Consider the following 18,466-nt stretch of genomic DNA (forward strand, 5'->3'; position numbering starts at 1 on the left):
AGCGCCAGTTGCTACTGATCCTATTGACCCTGTATATCTCGCTGCGACGGCTCTGTGGAACAGATGATTATGTGGGTGCCAGGTATTGGCATTCTGTCTATCAGGTATTGATGACCTATCCTGAGGATAGGCAATGAATGTGTTATCAGAAAACTCATTTAATTAGTCTTTAAACTTACATTACATTTGCATTATCGGCTTCTGTTCTTACCCACAGGTTCCCCTACTTGGATCCACCTGAAGAAAGGTTTATTTTAGAAGCACTCAGGAAGCTGTATCAGTGCAGTGCAATTGACAGGTGAAATCATCTATTTTTTTTTTTTAACCTCATATTCACATTAACCCAGTCTGTCTGCTTTCTAACATGTAGTTTAATATGTATCATGTTGCAGAAAGATGCAGTTTTGTGTTGTAAAAACTGCAGCAAGGTGCTTTCCTATAGAAGTTAATGTCTAACCTGAAGTGCAGAACACACCCCGTCACAAAGATATTCTTCAGGTTTAGCTTTAGTGTTTGGCTGGCTGGCCGCTTGTCATTTATGCAGGGCTGCTATTTGTTTAAAGGATCATTGTAATGATTATCTGTGGTAGATGTGTTTCCAAAATAAGAGTGGCCACTCTCAGTTGTATATTCGTGGTTATTTATAAACTAAGGGTTTAGCATCTATTATATATTAAGCTTTTGCAGATGTTTTTTTCTGCAGTATTATCATTAAAGCATATAAGAAACTCTGAGCTGCAGTACCAAACATAGCCCATGGACAATAGCAGTGCTGTGTCTGGATGGGGGGGGGGGTTGGATTTGGTCCATTATTAGTAATATCAGAAAACACTTTAGAGGCATTAATAGAACTGTGGACATAAAAAGTCTACACACCCCTTTTAAATGCAGGTTCTTGTGGCGTTAAAGAGTGAGACAAAGATAAATCATGTCAGAACTTTTTCCACTTTTAATATGACATATAGTGTGAACAGTTCAATTATAAGACAAACTGAAATCTTTGAGGTGGAAGGACAAATAAATAACACACTATAACCTGGTTGCATAAGTGCGCACACCCTTAAAGGGTTACTCCGCTCCCCAGCGTACAGAACATTGAGTTCGGTACGTTGTGTGCGAGCTTCCGTGTTCACGCCCCCCCCTTGTGACGTCACGGCCTGCCCCTTCAATGAGGGGGCTGGACGTGACGTCACATGACTGGGTGTGACGTCACAAGGGGGCGGGCGTGAGCACGGAAGCTCGCACACAACGTACGGAACTCAATGTTCTGTACGCTGGGGAGCGGAGTAACCCTTTAAACTAATACAATTTTATTACATCAGTCTTTTTGGTTAGGATTCTATTGGCATAACACATCTTCACGTAGCAATATTTGCCAATCTTCTTTGCCAAAGCACTCCAGATTGCGGGGAAATCTCCTTTGCACAGCCCTATTCACCCCACAGATGTTTAGTTGGATTAAAGGGGTACTCCGGTGGCAAACATTTTTTTTTTTTTTTTTTTTTTTTTTTTTTTTTAAATCAACTGGTGCCAGAAAGTTATAACAGATTTCTAAATTACTTCTATTAAAAAATGTTTATTTTCTGTCTGACCACAGTGCTCTCTGTTGACACCTCTGTCCATGCCAGGAACTATCTAGAGAAGGAGCAAATCCCCATAACAAACCTCTTCCGCTCTTGATAGTTCCTGACCTGAACAGAGGTGTCAGCAGAGAGCACTGTGGTCAGACAGAAAGGAAATTCAAAAAGAAAAGAACTTCCTGTGGAGCATACAGCATAAGATTTTTAAATAGAAGTAATTTACAAATCTGTTTAACTTTCTGGCACCAGTTGATTTAAAAAAAAAAAAAGTTTTCCACCGGAGTACCCCTTTAAGTTCTTGGCTCTGATTGGGCCATAAAAAACATTAATCTTTTGCGTGGAATATTTGAACTTTCATAATAAGGCACGTTCACGTTGGACATTCATAATAAGGCACCAGTTCCAGTTGAAGAAAAACAATCCCAAAACATTAGGCTGCCACCACCATGCTTCTCTATGGGTATTATATTCTTTTGCTGATGTGTAGTGTTGTTTTTGTCCCAAACATAACTTTTGGAATTCTAGCCTAAAAGTTCTGACCATCAGCACTTGATGTTAGTTTTTGCAAACTTCAACTGGGTATAAATAAACATATAGATATAGGTGATCAATAATTATAATTATTTATTTTTTTGCACCTGGTATGTTGTATGTTTGTCCTGTTTGTAATGTGTTGCCATTTAATCCGATATAGTCACCTATCTATATGCATATTACTTTCAGGTCTTTTTTTTTTACCTGCACCTATTCGCATTTTTTCAATTATTGCAACCCCGCCATTGTCCATATTCACTTTATGTATATTAGTGTGTTGGGGGTATAAATACATTTATTCATGTTAAGTAGTCTATGCTATGGGCGGCATTATTAACGGATATTTATGTACACATGTTGGTATGCTGCTATTTTAATAATTTAGCATTTTTTTACTCATTCTTGCATAGTTTTGTCAATGCATTTATTCACGCTGCAACTTTTATTAACACATACTATTAATCTGCATGTATTAATTGGCCATTGACTACTTAAACCACGTGGACAATATACGCACAAAGCATTCATCCTCACACACACATATGCATCTACACTACATTATTTATCCATTGACACACAATACTCAATTTACAGTTCTCCATTTATGTTCTTTGGGATAGTTCCTATCAATGTTCTGGCAGAATTTTTCAAGCAAATTTTCCAGCAATTGGACCTGTATTTCTGTGCCTAGGCTATAGGAAGATTGCCAAGACCCTGAAACTGAGCTGTAGCATGATGAGCAAGACCATACAGCCATTTAACAGGATCCACTCAGAACAGGCCATGTTGATCAAAGAAGCTGAGTTTGCGTGCTCAGCATCATATCCAGAGGTTGTTTTTGGGTAATAGACATATGAGTGCTGCCAGAATTGTTCCAGAGGATAAATGGGTGGGGTGAGGGTGAGGGTGGGGGTGGGGGGGGGTCGGCCCGTCAGTGCACAGTGCACATACGCCGCACAATGCATAAAATTGATCTGCATGGCTGTTGTTGCACATGGGCCATATTAGGCGAATAAAGATTACTCGGAAATTCCGTAATGTGGACGTTACCCTCACTTACCTCTTCATAATAATGGACTGTTCACACAGATTAAATTCCTGTGCATTCTGTCATTGAAAATATTTGGCAGATCTGCATTCCATTAAATTCAATGGGGCATCTATGTCATTGTTCAAACTACATGGATTTTTCCAACGTGAATTTAAAAGAAGTATCTGATCACTTCCTAACCTGAAATCCATGTGCATTGGGGGAGATTTATTCAAAACCTGCATAGGGGAAGAGTCATGCAGTTGCCCATAGCAACCAATCAGATTGCTTCTTTCATTTTTGAGGCTTTTTAAAACATGAAAAGGCAATCTGGTTGCTATGGGCAACTGCACCACTCTTCCTCTACATAGATTTTAATAAATCTCCTCTACTGTGTGCAGAAACAGTCAGATAGCCACATTTAAAATCAAGGCAAAGTAATCTGTGGCAGAAATCAAAGGATAGCCTGTGAATATCCAATGGAACAAATCGGTCATCTCTACATAGGCTTAGACTGTACACATTAGGTTTATCTGAACACTGTGTTTGACATATGCCTCAGGAAAGAACCCTGTATATATAGAACCTATTTGTTAAAGGGGTACTCTGCCCTTAGACATCTTATCCCCTATCCAAGGATAGGGGATAAGATGTCTGAATGCAGGGGTCCCGCTGCTGGGGACCCCCGTGATCTCTTCTGCAGCCCACCGAGTCATCAGCTCTATGGAGCTAAGTTTGCTCCGTGGCTGATGGCTCTTGATACAGGGGCTGGCGGTTTGTGACATCATGGCTCCACCCCTCGTGCCATCATGCCCCGCCCCCTTAATCAGGCCATGCCCCATCCCATAGACTTGCATTAAGAGGGTGGGGCTTGATGTCATGAGGGGCGGAGCCATAACATCACGAACCACCAGCCCCTGTATCATGAGTCATCAGCCACAGAGCAAACTTAGCTCCGTAGAACTGATCACTCGGGGGGGGGGGGGTGGAGGGGCTGCAGGAGAGATCACGGGGGTCCCCAGCAGCGGGAACCCCGTGATCAGACATGTTATCCCCTAACCTGGGATAGGGGATAACATGTCTAGGGGCGGAGTACCCTTTTTAAACCCATGTATTTCAAAGGGGCATTCTTTTACCATATGTAAGGGAAGTACACGCCCCCTTTTTTTTTGCTTTATATAATAGTATAGAAGACAACACTATTTAATACAGAGACTTTTAGTAAAAATGTATTTTGTGTCTATTTACTTCGTACTGGAAGCCTATGGGGGTGTATTCCTATTTGCTTTCTGTCAGGTACATATCAGGAAATACTGCCACCGGCTTTGTTGTGATGTTAATGTCACCTTATCCTGGTTATCTGTCATTAGATTATATCATTCTATATTTACAGGTCCATTTCATTTCTTAAGTATTTTACTTACAACAGAAATCAGGTTTACCAGTCTACAAATAATTTTGGTTCTTTCTTTTTACTCGTCTTAAAAATGTTATGCCAGTCCTGTAGAACTCATCCAGGTGTATCTTATATCTTCTTGTCTGTCTTTTGAAGGAGTGGCAGTGTTACAGATCTGGGACGTTTTATCATTGAATTTCCATTATCTCCAAATCTGGCCTGTGCACTTATTAAAGCAACCGCTCTTGGGTGCGAGGACCTTCTTCTTCCTGTGGCAGCCATGTTGTCTGTTGAACATGTGTTTATACAATCAGGTATGTTGTATGATTGCTAACAAACTATTTCTATTATCATTTGTAAAGCTGTTAGATGGTTGAGAGATGCCAATGTTCTATTATTAAAGTCTGATTCCACTTTATTGCTAGAAAACTCAGGAAGACTCACAGCTGCATATTTCCTGGTATATTATTGTTATAGGTGAAGTTAGGCTCAAAGTTGAAATTTACATTAAATAGGCACTGTCAGATACAAAAATGAGCATGTTCTGTTACATTGAAGTCTATGAAGAAAGGGGATAGACAGGGCAAGGAGCTACTGTGCATGCGTTATAATGAATGCTCCCAAAAACCTGGCTATTCCAAAGAGAAGAAAGGCCAATGCACAAGTTTGGCCATCACTGCACGGTCACAGTGGTGGCAGTAACACTAGGCCTAGGCAATGAGCAATCAACAATGAAGAGGGAAACTTGGGCATATCTGCAAAATTGTACATTTTTAAAAAAACGGACATAATTAATAAGTTTGATATTTTATTCCTTTGGGCCTCGTCACATCCATTTTATGTGATAGGTACTCATTCAAGGATTATTCCTATCATATCCCGCAAAAAAAAAGCTCAAATTGTTATGGCCCAGATTTATCAAACTATGTGAGAGTAAAAGTGGAGTGATTTTCCCCATAGCAACCAATCACAGCTCAGCTTTCACTATACCATAGCTGATTAGTTGAGCTGTAATTGGTTGCTGTGGAAAAAAAAAACTAAATTTCTTCTCTCACAGTTTGATAAATCTGGGCCTATATGTTACCTAGTACCCAATTCTGAACATGTGTATATATAATTCTTATGTGTCTTGCACCTATATTTCTATTACAAAAACCTTCTATCTTTTACTCACTTGGTTGTCATGCTTTGCTTTGGATGGGAGAGTATCACTCACTGCATTACTCCTTTTCCTCCCTGAGTCTGCTGTACTATGCTGGGTCTCTTCATCCAATCACAGCAGGCTGCTCGGTAACTCCCTCCTCTCTGTTTTCAGACAGGAGTCTGTTTAGGACAGGAGTGAGCACTAGCCCTGCCCTCAATTACTGGACTTCATCCCAGCCTGTGCTTAAGCTGGGAGAAAGTTAATACCTCTGCTGGACAGGAAGATGTTCTTGATGGTATGGGGACCCCTAGTGGTCTTTTTTATAAGCCATAAATTCTATAAAAAGATCAAACTTGTTTATGAAGTGTATTACAAAGTTTCATATTTTGCCAAGCTATACAGCCTATAAAAAGATTTTGAATCTGACAGTGCCCATTTAAACTTTCTCTATATCCATATTGCACTTTTTAATTGGTGCTGTTGTCAAGGATGGCTTGAGGTGAGGCATTAAAATGTGAGTGACTACCGCTATATACTGCTGAGTGCCGACACAAGGAATACACACCAGACAGAATGGTATCATATCTCCTTCTCAGCATGCTCCCTAAAGAGCTGCCCTAAGAGTTCTGTTTAATTACACGGAAGTACATTGTTTTTACATTTGACAAGAAAGGGAGGTTTAGTTATGACGTCAAAATCATCATGTTACATTTTGATTGATTATTTGAGCTTTATCTCTGTATATATTTGCATATTTAGCATCCATTTCTTTCTTGGCCAAAGTTAATTTATGCTGCCCCCTCGCTCTCATACTGGAAAATCAGATGTTTGCCCTTCTATATAATCTGTATCTTCCTCAAATGTTTTGTCTTCTGATGTCTCATCTTGGGCCTCCTGGTGTCATTCCATGGTTTCTTAGTTGCAAGCAAATAGCAAGCTGATTTATGGGTTAAGGGCAGTTTAACAAATATCTTTCTCCTGCATCAGCAATGGCATATTAGTATTAATATATATATTGAACAGTCATCAGAAACATAAGGGTCATCCTTATCACTGTCAGCGCTGAGATGCCCACCAATATTTTAGTTCTCAGCAAATCTGATTACAGGAGACAGGCTCGGTTATAGTCTATGGAGTGTGACTCCTGCATTGAGCGCTGAGCCAGAAAGTGAAGTGCAGTGCTGCACACTTAATCCATCTATGTCTTTAGAGGGGATCTTAGCACGGAGACCCTGACTTACTTGAACTTCTGACATGTATGTGCAGTTTGCCAAAAATTTAGTCAAATGACAGTAACACTTAAAACCAGGAATCCCCTTTCAGCTTTTTCGACTAAGGGGATTTCCTGCCGATAATTTCGGTGGGCGTGGTCTAAAATAGGGGCGTAGCTTTCACTTCATACGCTCTCCGGTGTGAGGTGCAGAACTGCACTGCACACCGGCACCACACTGCCTCATCACCACTGTGCTGTGGGAGGGAACAAAAATTTGTTAAAAATGAAAAGGCAAAAAAATCCTTTTGTGTGCAGAAGGAGAAGGGGTGGTTTGTAGTTTTTTTCAGTTCCACTTTGCAAAGCCATTTTATTGTTGTCTAAAGAGTGGTAAAGTACAGACTACCAGATGTCGCTTGCCTACTGTCTTTTGCTTCCAGCCAGATGAGTCAGTGCAACTTTGGAGGTGACTGGAGGATAAGACGTTATATAACAGAAGAATAGTGAGTGCAGCTTTGGAGGTGATGGAAGGATAAGACATGATGTGACAGAATACTGACTGCAGCTTTAGAGGTGACTGGATGATGAGACTGAAGAATAAGACGATATAAAACAGAAGAATAGTGAGTGCAGCTTTGGAGGTGACTGGATGATAGGCCATGATGTAAAAGCAGAATAGTGCAGCTGTGGAGGGGACTGGAAGATAAGGCCTCGTTCACTTTGCCTTCGGACTCTGCTATTTGGAGTTGCGTTTGCAATCAGGCCAGAACGACGAGAGTTTAGCAGAGAAAAAAAATAGTGCAAACACTTTTTTTTTTTCTTCTCCGCTAAATTCCTGTAAAATTACCGGCTCATCGACAGACACCATGCAAGTGAATGGGGTCTGTCAGGACCCGGTAGTAGCCATTTGCATCTGTGTAGGTGTCGTGAAGTGACACACCACACAGAGGCTACAGTAATGACATCCCCCAGTATACACTTTATTAATAAATAAAATGAAGACTACATTGTCCTAAAAAATACATAAATGAAATGCTTTATCTTGATAGAACAATTTTATTTATTGAAAATTTTTTATGTTGAACATTCCCTTTAAATGAAGTGGAAATGTTTCTTTCTCATAGTTGACTCCTAATCCAAGTCATGGAAAGGTTTGCTTTAATTATTATCTTTGTATATCTGTTTGTCCTGCTGAATATGGACACTTATGATTTACTTACTTGACTGACAGCATAAAAAAAAACATTTCAGGTAATTATTGGTTATACTACGTATGAATTTAAAAATACTTTGTTGTCTTCAGGAAAGGAAGGATATAAGTGACGGTAGCTGTTGAGCCATTTCAAACAACTTCCCTTCATTTGATAGCCTATGTGATCTAATTTATTTGTAAATCACTTTTTAGCTTAAATGATCCCTTACCCCTAGAAAGAGTGCCTAATTCTTGACCACTAAGTGTCAGAAAGTTGGGGTGGGGTTTAGTTAGCGCCATGCAGAGGAGAAAGTCTGAGCTATATGCATGAGCTTTTCTGTCTCCTCACTACCGCATACTGACTGCAAATTACTCTCCATATTTACTGAATATCAGCATATTGGAGGAGATCAATCAAGCTGTCTTAAATAAAAAATTCTTTGTTGCCCATAGTAACCAATCAGAGCTCCGTTTTACTTTAACCAGAGCAATTTAAGAAATAAAAACTGAGCTGTGATTGGTTGCTATGGGCAACAAAGACAATCTTTCTATACAGTTTGATAAATCTCCTTGGTGTTCCAAATAGTACCACTGTATCATGACAGAATATTTTCACTATAATACCATATATTCATACAGTTACCAAATAAAACCACTAAACAAGGATCAAAAACCTAGCTTAGGAAGGCCAGAGCACCCAAATGCATCCTTTGTACCATATGAGGCCTGGTTATCCCTTATTCTGTGGGTGATAACCTTTGTAAAATCAGAAAACCCCTTATATATAACAATTTATTAGTACAGTAAATTACCATAATTTTGGAATATAATAATGTACTAGATTTATTCATATATACATTATCTCATATAAATGAGTACATCCCTCAATTTTTTGTTAATATTTTCCTATATCTTGTGATGTGACAACACAAAAAAATGACACTCTGCTACAATGTACACGACCAGTATAACAGGGTTTAATGTTTCTGTGCCCTCAAAATAACTCAACACACAGCCATTAATGTCTAAACCTTGACAACAAAAGTGAGTACACTCCCCAGTGTCAAGTGACTTTTTTGTGTTACAAGGTCTCAGGTGGGAATTGGGAGCAGGTGTTTTAAAATGTGGTGTTATAGCTCTCACACTCTCTAATACTGTTCACTGGAAGTTCAATATGGCACCTTATGGCAAAAAACTCTCAGGATCTGAAAAAAGAATTGTTTTTCTACATAAAGATGGCCTATGCCATAAGGATATGGCCAAGACTCTGAAACTGAGCTGCAGTGGTTTTAGAGGACAGATCCCACTTATAACAGGCCTCAATATGGTCTACCAATGAGGTAGTGCACGTGCTCAGCATCATATCCAGAGGTTGTCTTTGGCAAATAGACCTATGAGTGCTGCCAGCATTGCTGCAGAGGTCGAAGTGGTGAGGATCAGCCTGTCATTGCTCAGCACACAGCAACAAATTGGTCTGCATGGCTGTCATCCATGAAGGAAGTCTCTTCTAAAGATGATGCACAAGAAAGCCTGCAAACAGTTTTCTGAAGACTAGCAGACTAAGGACATGGTTTACTGCAACAATTTCCTGTGGTCCGAACATACCAAGATAAACTTATTTGGTTCAGATTGTGTCAAGTGTGTGTGTGGCAGCAACCAGATTAGGAGTACAAAGACAAGTGTGTTTTGCCTACAGTCATGGGAATGTCATGGTCTAGTGCTGCTAGGCACTGGGGAGCTACAGGTTATTGAGGGAACCATGAATGCCAACATGTATTTTGATGTCCTGAAGCAGAGCGTGATCTCCTCACTTCGGAGACTGGGCCGCAGGGCAGTATTCCAACATGATAATGACCCCAAACGCACCTCCGGTACAACTACTGCCTTGCTAAACAAGCTGAGGGTGAATGTGAATGACTGGCCAAGCGTGTCTCTAGACCTAAACCCTATTGTGCATCTATGGGCATCCTCAAATGGAAGGTGGGGCGAACACAAGGTCTCTAACATCCTCCAGCTTTCTGATGTCGTCATGGCGTGTAAGAGAACTCCAATGGCAACTTGTAAAGCTCTAGAGAACTCCATGCCCGAGAGGCTTAAGACCATAATGAAATATAATGGTGGCCACACAAAATATTAAGACGTTGAGCCCAATTTGGACATTTCTACTTAGGGGTGCACTTACTTTTGTTGCCAAGACATAAATGGCTATGTGTACAACACAAAGAGAGAAACACAGCCGCACATCCACCATTTGTAATTTGATCTACTTGCTTCTCAGCATAACAGCAGGTTAGGGACCCACTCTAACGAGGTGGCCTTGACGTGGCGAGTGGGCTTGTACTTTTTGATCAAAATGTATACTAACAACCTGTTAGTTTTTGAAATTATGCTGAGAAGCAAGTAGATCAAATTACAAATGGTGGATGCGCGGCTGTGTTTCTCTTTTTGTGTTGCATAAATGGCTATGTGTTAAGTTATTTTAAGGGGGCAGAAATATTAAACACACTTATTTTGAGGGGACAGGATCTTTTTTTTTTAAGTTTAGAAATTTGCTTTATTATGCATTCAAGAAAAAAAAAGTGCAAAAGTGTACATAGCCTTTAAGGATAATTTGTAAAATGAAGACCTTTGACTTATTGTTCTGTACAACATTCAATGTATCTGTTAAACAAGTGATCTAATAACCACAGTTTACTTCTCAGCAGTTAAAATATACCCTTTTGCACCTTTGACAGGAGCTTTGCAATACATTACCATGGGCACATACTCACTACCAGGTTTTGCACTATTGCCCCTCATTTAGGTTAGATGTGCAGGTGTTGTATAATTTTGTTTTTAAACTAAACTCTGCAGATTATACTTTTCAATAAGGAATTTTGCAGCTTTGGTTTTTCTCTGCAGAAAATTACTTCTATTTTCCCAACAATCATTTAAAGGGAAATGTCACTTGTGCACACTTTTACAACATACAATATTAAATACTTTTTGCAGGAAATATGCTAACCTTATCTTGAACTATTTTAACTATAAGATTTTGTTTTATACTCAGTTACATTGCAAAGTTCAATTTTATGTTAATTCTGAAGGCTGGTAGAGCTAACTTAATAGGTGACCTGTCTGTACAGTTCAGATAATCCCTGAACTATAATGAGTCTAGCAGAATCTTTATTTTCACTGAGGGCATAAATTGTGAAAAAGGGCTTCTTTTAGGTTTCTTAGCTAAATGTTTCGAAAAGTATTTACAGAGTTACACAACATTTTATGTAGATACTGTCAAAAGAGGAGTCTTCTTTTAAGAAAAATTTAACAGGAATCTAAGCTGTGCTGAATCACCAAGGGGGACATTCATAAAAGTGTTTTACCCATTTTTTTTTCTTTGTCGCTAAAAAGTCGCAGTTGCAACTACACATTTTTCTTTGCGACAATCCTTCTTCAGAGCGAGAAAAGCAAAAATAATGATTTCAGCTTTTGTAAGCAACTTTCACAAATTAGCTTACGGTAGTTAGAGATTTATAAAATGAGAATGTAGCAAAAAAGTCGCAATAAAGTAAAAGTTTGCTTACATTTACTCCAGGAAAATCCTGGCTTAACCTTCTTAGCGGTATTCCCGAGCGTGACTTGGGGTTAATTTTCCCTGCCAGGAGCGGTAACCCTGAGTCATGCTTGGGGTAGAATTGCAGAGTTGCCGGCCGGGCTGCACGATATATCACAAAAGCAATCGAAACGCGATTTTTGCTTTTTAGGATATAGCGATACGGGCCCCGGGAAAACATGTGAATATCTGCTCGGGTCGGCTCCCGTGGTGGGGGCCGGCCAGAGCAGATAAAGACAAATACTAAAAGTCAGTGTTTCCCAATCAGGGGGTCTCCAGTTGTTGCAAAACTACAACTCTCAGCATGCCCGAACAGCCAAAGGCTGTCCGGGCATGCTGGGAGTAGTAGTTTCACAACAGCTGGAGGCACCCTGGTTGAAAAACACTGAGCTAAGTGTAAAAGGAAAATAAAAAAAACCTTCTGCTTACCTTCTCCCGGTCCCTGCAGATGCCATTCCCCTCCGTGCGCTCCGGTCCCTGCTCTCTTCATTATTCAGGCCGCAGTGGTGTAAAGCCTGTGATTGGCTGAAGGGGAAAGGACTTGTTCGACAGCAAATACACTAGGTTTGAAATCTGCCTGGCAAACCTAGTGTGTGTTGCTGCCGAACAAGAATGTGACGGGGGGGGGGGGGAGAATGTGACAAAGAGGGGAGGGGGGAGAATGTGACATGGAGGGAGGAAGAATGTGACAAGGTGGGAATGTGACATGGAGGGAGGGGGAATGTGACAAGGGGGAGGAGAATGTGATAAGGGGGGGGGGTAAGAAATGTGACAAGGGAGGGGGAATGTGACGGGGGGAGATGTGAAATTTCCCACACATAATCATACTCCCAGGGAGGACTAAAGCAAGGTTTTATAAATGTCCCCCCAGGTGATTAAAACAAATGCGTAAAATAGAAGAGCAGAAGGCTGTGTGCACATTATGTTGATGGCCTCCATTTGACATTTACTTCACACCGTTTGACCAACAACATACAGGGGCAGGTGGTATCCATAAAGACCCTGTAAAAAATGTGTATACTTTTTGTATACAACAGTATCCAGTAAAAACTTGCAACTTTAAATGTATGTCTCTTGTAGTACAGCCTAACTAAAAACATTTCCTTTGTTTAGGAGCTCAAACACTTCTTTATTTTTCAGAAACAGGTATAGGAAGTGATGAATTGAATAAAGTTGCAAATGTCATGTAAGCACACATAGTAAATGCAGTAGGCAGCATTAGAGGAATTGAAACTTGAGGACAAAAAAAATGATATAGAAACACTTCTCAGATTGTAGGGAGGTAATCGTGACAATAAAAAAATAGAATTTATATATTTATATAAAAGTAAGCCTTTTTGCCACCATCTACCTTCATAAAAGACATTTAAAGGGGTTATCCAGGAAAAAACTTTTTTTATATATATCAACTGTCTCCAGAAAGTTAAACAAATTTGTAAATTACTTCTATTAAAAAATCTTAATCCTTTCAGTACTTATGAGCTTCTGAAGTTAAGGCTGTTCTTTTCTGTCTAGGTGCTCTCTGATGACACGTGTCTCGGGAACCGCCCAGTTTAGAAGCAAATCCCCATAGCAAACCTCTTCTAAACTGAGCGGTTCCCAAGACACATGTCATCAGAGAGCACTTAGACAGAAAAGAACAACCTTAACTTCAGAAGCTCATAAGTACTGAAAGGATTAAGATTTTTTAATAGAAGTAATTTACAAATCTGTTTAACTTTCTGGAGACAGTTGATATATAAAAACATTTTTTTCCTGGATAACCCCTTTAAGGCTGTACATGCACTCAAATGAAACTTACGTTGAGTATCTCATAGAAATGCATAGACATTTTGACTTACACAAGAGCACCAGAACAATTCACCAAAGAGAGCACTTGCAAATGCATCCAGACCGCTAATATGTGATATCAATATAATCTTTTGAGTAATGTTTGACATTATTTGGCAATGGCTGTGACTTATACACCTTACTGATATTTTGGTTTATATGGTTTATTTTGAATATATTTTGTATATATTTGGCAAAACTACACAGGATTCCCCATGAGACCTTGAGAAAGCACCTACATGTTCCCTAGTGTTTTTTTTTTTATCTGAAAAACCTTAAATAAAGCGAATAAATGAAGTTTGTGAGTGCCAATGAATGCTTCTTCCTTCGTCATTTCACGTTCCAGAACATGGCACATTAATAGTAAAACTGTTCATTTAAAATACAGTTAATATTTTAGTATTTGGATATTGCTGTCTCCCCCTTAATTGTATATGTAATGGTGGAGCAGTTGGGTATCACTGAACCTGATGCCATTAGTTGTTCCCATTCCAAACCTCTTACACAGTGCAGTGATGGAGGACATGCATAATTTGCTTAATTGACTAATACTGTTCGCTTCATCATTTTGAGTGTTTTGACAGGGTTTTACACTTTTCAGTATTTTTAAAGCTTGGAATAACACATTCTGCACTTGTATTCTTGCTGTCAGAAATACTGGTATCCAAGTGTCTGTTAGACTTAGATAAAAATGGCACTGTCATAGCAGTTCTGGTCTTTTAGCAAACAGAAGCCATGGTGTTTATGTGAGTCTGTCAGGCTTCCAGCTCCAGCACCAACCCTTCTCTCCCCACACATCATCTTGTCTTCCAGCAGAGAATAATGACTGTTATTGATGCACTAGGAAAAGACTAGATGATAGAGGAAGGCAGTGTCCTACACAGAGCCTGATTATGGACCTTTATACATACCAATTCCCATTGTATTTCTTTTTTTTTTACATGTGGCTACAATAAACAAGCATGTTACAATATTAATGATAACTGTTTTTGTATACAATTACAATATAAATAATAAATGCAATAGTGGAAATAATTTTCTGTGGGAGCATTTATTCCCATAACTAATTTAACCTCATTGATAAAATATATACGCTCCTTGACCCCTATATAATGTGATGTATCCCAAGTGTTGTGCTTCTTTTTATACCTGTCCCATAATGATTGTTATTAGCGGGTTTTAGGTTTTATACAATTAGTTCCTTGTGAGACTGTATCTTTGAAATACATAAAGGAGGTTTTCCTACCCTATACATTTATGCCATATCCCCTGTTCTGAAGATAGGTTTAGGTACCAGAGGTGGAATTTGTATCAGATATTTATGGGAAATTGTCTGGATGTGCCATATTTCTAAGGTGGGAATACACCTTGAATTCCTATTTTATTTTTCTAATTTTAGGAGTAGCTCAGAAACAAAAGGAAGTTGAAAAAAGTCAGAACACCTTGTCTGAAATGGCTGGAGGAGACAATGACTTTGCCACTCTTTATTTCATTTTTAATACTTGCAAGTCTTGGTAAGTTTAAAGAGCATCAGCCACAAATCTGTCGTTTTTCTGTCTGTGACACAATTATTGAATCATATAATAAATATGTTCTGTGCTGTGTGATCCTTTTCCAGTAGTTTACAGTGCAGTTATCCAGAATTTCAATGTAAGATAACAGCTGCTCATGAATATTTATAAGGTGTTCCATTCTTGTGCAGCTGTTTGGGCAATCGAGTGATAACTCATACTCTTGGGCTAGACTGAATCTGGTTGGTCACAATCCTCACTCCGCTCAAGTGCTTACTTACTCACACACAAGCCAACCTTTTAGACTTCAATTCATAGTGAAAGTTACTAAAATGACACATAGAGACTTAAAAAAATAATACTTGGTTCACACTTCATTTGTGTTTTCAATAATGTTTTATACTCGTGAAACGAAAAAGAACATATATGTTAAATGGATGTTAAAGGATTCAGCTGTACTTACAGAATGGAGTAGAATCTGCTTTCCATTGACCTACGTTATTAACCCCTTAAGGACATCTGACGTATGAGTACGTCCTAAGTCCGGTCCCAGTCTATAACGCGGTGTCCCGGCGGGACCCCGCATCATAGCGGGATGGTCCCGGCGCCTATTCACAGCCGGGACCCGCGGCTAATAGTGTGCGGCCGCGATTGTTCGGCCACGCGCTATTAACCCTTCCGATGCAGCGCTCAAAGCTGAGCGCTGCATCGAAAGTGAAAGTAAATGCTTCCCGGCTGCTCAGTCGGGCTGATCGGGGTCATCGCGATCAAATCGCGATGCCCCGATCAGCTACCCGGAGAGAAGAAGGTCCCTACCTTCTTCCGTCGGCGTCCCGGCTCTGATTGATTGCTCCATGCCTGAGTTACAGGCTGGAGCAATGAACCGCCGATTACACAGCTTGTTGCCATGCAACGGCAAGGCAACAATCTGTGTATGCAATCAGCCATTGCAAGCTCATAGGTCCCTATAGGAGCTATGAGCTCCCAAAAAAAAAAAAGTGTAAAAAAAGTTAACCCTTTCAGGTATTCCCTTCTGAATTAAAAGTTTAAATCACCCGGCATTTCCTAGTAACAAAATAAAACACTGTAAATAAAAATAAACATATGTGGTATTGCCACGTGCAGAAATGTCCGAATTCTAAAAATATATTGTTAATTAAACCGCACGGTCAATGGCGTGCGCGCCAAAAAATTCCAACGTCCAAAATAGTGTATTTTTGGTCACTTTTTATATCATGAAAAGATGAATAAAAAGTGAACAACAAGTCCGATCAATACAAAAAGGGTACCACTAAAAACGTCAGATCACGGCGCAAAAAATGAGCCCTCATACCGCCCCGTACGCGGTAAAATAAAAAAGTTATAGGGGTCAGAATATGACTATTTTAAACGTATACATTTTCCTGCATGTAGTTATGATTTTTTTCAGAAGTACGACAAAATCCAACCTATATAAGTAGGGTATCATTTTAATCATATGGACCTACAGAATAAAGATAAGGTGTCATTTTTACCGAAAAATGTACTGTATAGAAACAGAAGCCCCCAAAAGTTACAAAATGGTGTTTTTTTTTTTTCAATTTAGTCTCGCAATGATTTTTTTCCCATTTTGCCGTAGATTTTTGGGTAAAATGACTGATGTCATTACAAAGTAGAATTGGTGGCGCAAAAAATAAGCCATCATATGGATTTTTAGGTGCAAAATTGAAAAGGTTATGATTTTTTAAAGGTAAGGAGGAAAAAATGAAAGTGGAAAAACCCCTGGTCCTTAAGGGGTTAAAGAAAATCAAAAGAAAATAAATATACATTTTTTTTGCTGTATACAACAGCGTAGTCAACTACACTTTTATATACAGCACATTTAAGTAGAATGGAGACAGAAACATTCAAACCTATATGCAAAGCACATTATGAACCCGACCTGATTATAACTAATAGTAACAGTACACCTTACTTCATTCAAATACATATATGAAGTATATATTATTAGTCTATTGTATACCTATAAGTGATAATATAACTCCTGTATAGGCTTCATGGTAAAAATAGTTTTACTTTGTTCCACTCTCTAACTCCCAACTGTCTCTGAGCTAACTCTGGACCGAACCAATTGACAGTCACTACCTACAATAGTGGATCGATTGACACAGCGAAATGTAGGCACAGCAACACAAGCTTACTGTGTTTCCAATTCCATTCTACTCCACTGTACTGTGTTCCACCAAAACATATGAAAGGGGTAGTCGCCCCCTTTTGCTTGTGTAAGGAACAGCTCACACGGTGGGGTCGGCAATGACAGTATTCACACAGGCAGTAGGTTTCAAACGTCCAAGAGGATGTTTATTTAAATGAATTTTAGGCACAAAGTATAGTGCAAACAAAACAATAAAACCTAAGCCTGTCTGGCTCTAACTAAACATCAGGATACCTCACTATCTTACTGTGGGCCTAATGTCTGGCCCCAAGAAAACTCACAAAATGTCCATAGAGGAAGGTTTAGACCGGCTAGGTCTCAGCTGCAGCTCTGGCTGTGTCTGTTTCTCCTCTGTCTCTCCAGCAGTCAGCAGCCACCTAACCTCACCTGAGGACACCTTAAAATAGGGAAACCCGTAATGGACTAGGGGTGTGGACTGGAGCACTCCCACATCCAACCTGTCCTCCAGTTCAAGAAATCCAGCCCATGAAGTTTAAACAAAAGAGGCCTAGCAGACTAGCGCTGCTAAAGCAGCATATCCAGGCAAAATATACACCCCATCCACCACTTTCCCGTACACTTTACTACACTTGACTGATTTCAGCCAAATTTAATAGGGTTGTGTATCTACTCTTAACCTGTTCAGGACGCAGGGCGTATGCATACGCCCTGCATCCTGAGTCCTTAAAGGGGTACTCCGGTGGTCAACGTGTTTTTCTGTTTTTGACTTACCCTATTTGTTTTGTTTCATTTCTATTCTTGTTGTTTAGGCTACTCTATTTCCGTTCTTTGTTGTCTTTTTATCCCCCACTTTGTTTTCCTATCTTTGCTTCTATTTCCTGTTTCTTGCTGTGCTGAAAACTATAAATCCCAGCATGCTACATGCCTTGCTGGTTTGGGGCGGCTCCTTTTATTTTTTTTGTTCCGCCCTTTACCCACCCTACTATTTTCCCGGGTCGGCCCCCTTATACACAGCACACTGGTTTGGAAACACTGGTGTAACATGATGTGTATGCTGAATAGGTTAGGACAGTGTTTCCCAACCAGTGTGCCTCCAGCTGGTGCAAAACTTCAACTCCCAGCATGCCCAAAGTCTGTCCAGGCATGCTGGGAGTTGTAGTTTTGATACAGCTGGAGGCAGACTGGTTTGTAAACACTAGCATAAACACACATAACAGGGACTACAACTCCCAGCATGTGTCATTCAGGAGTCGTCTCGCCCCCCCTCTTCACACATAGAAATCATCCCCAGT

At 39.8% G+C, this 18,466-nt stretch overlaps 1 protein-coding gene across 6 annotated transcripts in view; it reads left to right on the plus strand.

Annotated features, from left to right (window-relative positions):
- DHX40 (DEAH-box helicase 40) overlaps positions 1-18,466 on the plus strand; it is a 56,919-nt gene that overhangs the window by 26,995 nt on the left and 11,458 nt on the right. For all 6 annotated transcript variants that reach the window (XM_056556657.1, XM_056556655.1, XM_056556658.1 and 3 more), the window contains exons 11-13: positions 218-298; positions 4,697-4,854; positions 14,908-15,022. In XM_056556657.1, coding sequence (XP_056412632.1) covers positions 218-298; positions 4,697-4,854; positions 14,908-15,022 — 354 coding nt within the window. The remainder of the gene's footprint in view (positions 1-217; positions 299-4,696; positions 4,855-14,907; positions 15,023-18,466) is intronic.

This window comes from Hyla sarda, chromosome 2 (assembly GCF_029499605.1).
Source record: "Hyla sarda isolate aHylSar1 chromosome 2, aHylSar1.hap1, whole genome shotgun sequence".
NCBI lineage: Eukaryota > Metazoa > Chordata > Amphibia > Anura > Hylidae > Hyla > Hyla sarda.